Source organism: Cupressus sempervirens, chromosome 9 (genome assembly GCF_028749045.1).
Source record: "Cupressus sempervirens isolate cs-2001-9-10 chromosome 9, ASM2874904v1, whole genome shotgun sequence".
NCBI lineage: Eukaryota > Viridiplantae > Streptophyta > Pinopsida > Cupressales > Cupressaceae > Cupressus > Cupressus sempervirens.
Genome location: NC_143126.1, coordinates 65,276,149 through 65,278,972, shown reverse-complemented (window position 1 = coordinate 65,278,972; position 2,824 = coordinate 65,276,149). Strand labels below are relative to the sequence as shown.

The 2,824-nt window shown below is 30.1% G+C and overlaps 1 protein-coding gene across 1 annotated transcript in view; it reads right to left on the bottom strand.

Annotated features, from left to right (window-relative positions):
* Positions 1 to 1,946: 1,946 nt before the first annotated feature.
* The window catches only part of LOC149537647 (agamous-like MADS-box protein AGL11), a 122,803-nt gene continuing 121,925 nt past the window's right edge, over positions 1,947 to 2,824 (bottom strand). Inside the window, exons 4-7 of the mRNA XM_089802204.1 lie at positions 2,581 to 2,680; positions 2,414 to 2,455; positions 2,215 to 2,256; positions 1,947 to 2,129 (exon numbers count right to left, since the gene is read on the bottom strand). Coding sequence (XP_089658330.1) covers positions 1,947 to 2,129; positions 2,215 to 2,256; positions 2,414 to 2,455; positions 2,581 to 2,680 — 367 coding nt within the window. The remainder of the gene's footprint in view (positions 2,130 to 2,214; positions 2,257 to 2,413; positions 2,456 to 2,580; positions 2,681 to 2,824) is intronic.

The window sequence follows — 2,824 nt, the reverse complement described above, 5'->3', positions numbered from 1 at the left end:
CGCTTGTAGGAAGCAAAAATCAATACATTAGAGTGTTCTGGAACTAGGGAGGCTCTAAGCTTAGGAGCAAAAATTGGCTATAAATGAATACATTTGGAAGGTGACTCAAATATCATCATAAATGGCATTAAGAGAGGAAATATGTAGGCATGGTACCTAGATCAAAGTATGTATAAAATCAAAGAATTGCTTCTAGATACGATTTTAAGGTTTCACATTCATTTTAGGAAGCAAACAGAGTGTTAGATTCACTAGCCAATTTAGGTGTAAATTTGGCATTGGGTTCTTAATATGAAATCTTTTAGGAATTTAATCACCTTGGATTTGAATATAGAGAGCACTATTTTTCAGCCATTAGATACACTAATTTACTCATGATAATTAAAATTGGAGGTTTTAAGGGAAAGGTATCATGAATCCAACTTTTACTAACATCAAATCATTCCAAAGTAAGCATAGATTTCAAATCTGCCAATGTATCCTTCATGCATGTCATATGGAGTGTTGGTTTTCTTCCATACTTCATTCTAGAGAGTTCCAAGGTAGATATATTCAGGTTGAAGGAAGGTCAAGTTCATTTGTTTTTCACTAAGACAAAAATAGAGGCAAACTTCTCTCTCAGTTTAGATTCTCAAATACAAACCTACAAAGGCCATATTTATGTGTGACATCTTAGAATTTTTTTTTTTTTTAATGACCTGGCCTTTTTGGAGGGTGTACAATAGATGTGAGGGCTAGAATATCTAGAAATGTTCTGGAGGATGAGATCAAAACTAGATGTGGCATCACTATTTTTTGCACTCATGTTGATGATGGTAGAATCAAAAGAAGAGCTCCATTAGTTGTGGCTACATGTGTGGAAAGGTAGTGACTTCTGGGGTCTCAGGAAAAAATTGGGAGAGTTATTTTGGGTGTTGGAATTGAGAAGGGTACTGAGCCTTAGAGGCTAATTGGTGGACGAGACTCTTCTATTCAACCACTAGTAGTGTGGTAATCCTCAAATCTACAAGGAATTCATATCGCCAAAGTAGAATAGGGGTGGAAAATTATAATGGAGTTCCTGAATGAGAATATTTAAGTGCTAAAGGAGCATAAATGAGGGTTTATGAAGGCCATGCTGAGGAAGAGCATGCTCACTCCTAGACAAAATATTTGCCACTAGATTGGGAATAAATGCCACCTTAAGGAGGGTGTGTCCACATCACAAGGAGTTTGGGTTGATGCCTCATTGCTAGTCAAAAAGGGGGAGGCACTGGAAAGTTCCACAAGGGGAGATAGGGGAATTTAGTGATGGATGACTACTCAACTCGAACTTTCACTTGTGAGGAAGTGGCACAATGGTTCAAGGAGTAGCAGATAGCAAAGACGGTGATGGCTCTATCTTGTTTGTTTTGATCAATTTAGTGTTTGAGATGGGTGATTTTATCTTCATTAGAATGTTCCTACTCTAATTTTTTTTTTTCCCTAATGGCATATGTATGGGCATGGAAATGTTAGTATAGGCTGAAGGATTTTAACCATACAATAACAATGTATCTATTTTTATCAATATAATAAAAATATTACCTATTAAAAGAAATAAATCTATAAAGATAGAAGTTTTAACATAAAATACTTTTGTTTAAAAAATGAGACAAATATTACTTTTTAGAGATCTCTTATTATAAAGTAAATAATATAGTGTATGTTCAAAGATTATAATTTTGGTATTTTTTATTTTATTTCTCAATTACTTTTATTGTTGATTTTATTTTTCATTTTGTGCAAATCAATAATACTATAATTATTATGAAGTGCAAACAATAATACATTTAGTTCTTAGTATTCAATTTCAATCAAGCATTATTTCCTAACACACAAATGCTACTAGAATTCACCTCTATAATTACACATTTTGATATAGCTAAAATACTTAGTGTAAAATATTGTACAAAATTAAGATAAATTTAATAGTGTGTACCTCCTAATTGGAGAGTAATGTGAGTGCTAGTTGAGTCTTCAGATGGATGATTGTGAACCATCTCAATTGAATCTTCATTGGTAATATGCTTGTTGATATTTTCTTTTAATAAAATGTTGTTGGAGTGGTGCAATGAATTTGTATATTTTGTGCACTCAATCTTTGCAATCTATGAATCAAAAAGGAAAAATTAGAAATGAGAAATCAAGCAATTAAATGCATTAAAAATATATATGTTTGTACACAAATAGTACCTTGTCACATAGTAGTTGATTTTGTGCAAGTAAAATTCTTTCCTATAAAATGCATATTTAACATATTTTAGTATTAGGATTTACCATTTTAATTTATGCAAATGAAACTATATTAATATAAATGTAAGAAAAAATATATAAAATTAATTGACATCTCAAGCGAAATAATAATGTAGTAATTAAAAACTATGTAACTTACCCTTTCTTGAATTTTTGCAATATCTTGAAATATCATATTATCCTTATTTAAAAAGTAGCATCATCAAAGTATAAGTTAGCCATGTCTCTCTATAACATTAAAAATTTTATTGATTGCAATTTTAACACATTTATGTAGAGAAATATATCATGCTTTTTATTAATTACCTTCTTGGATCGTATTTTATCAAGTCCTTGTTGAAGGAACATCTCAAGATGTTTAAGTTGATTGATGTCTAAAGACGAAACATTTTCTCCTTCTAGATTCCTACTTAACAATAAAAAAATAAATATATATCAAAATAAAATATTCAATTTATATTTAAATAAATTGTAATATAAAATAAAAATATCTTTATAAATAAAAAAATTATCTATTTTTCAACATAATTTACTCCAAAATGATATATAC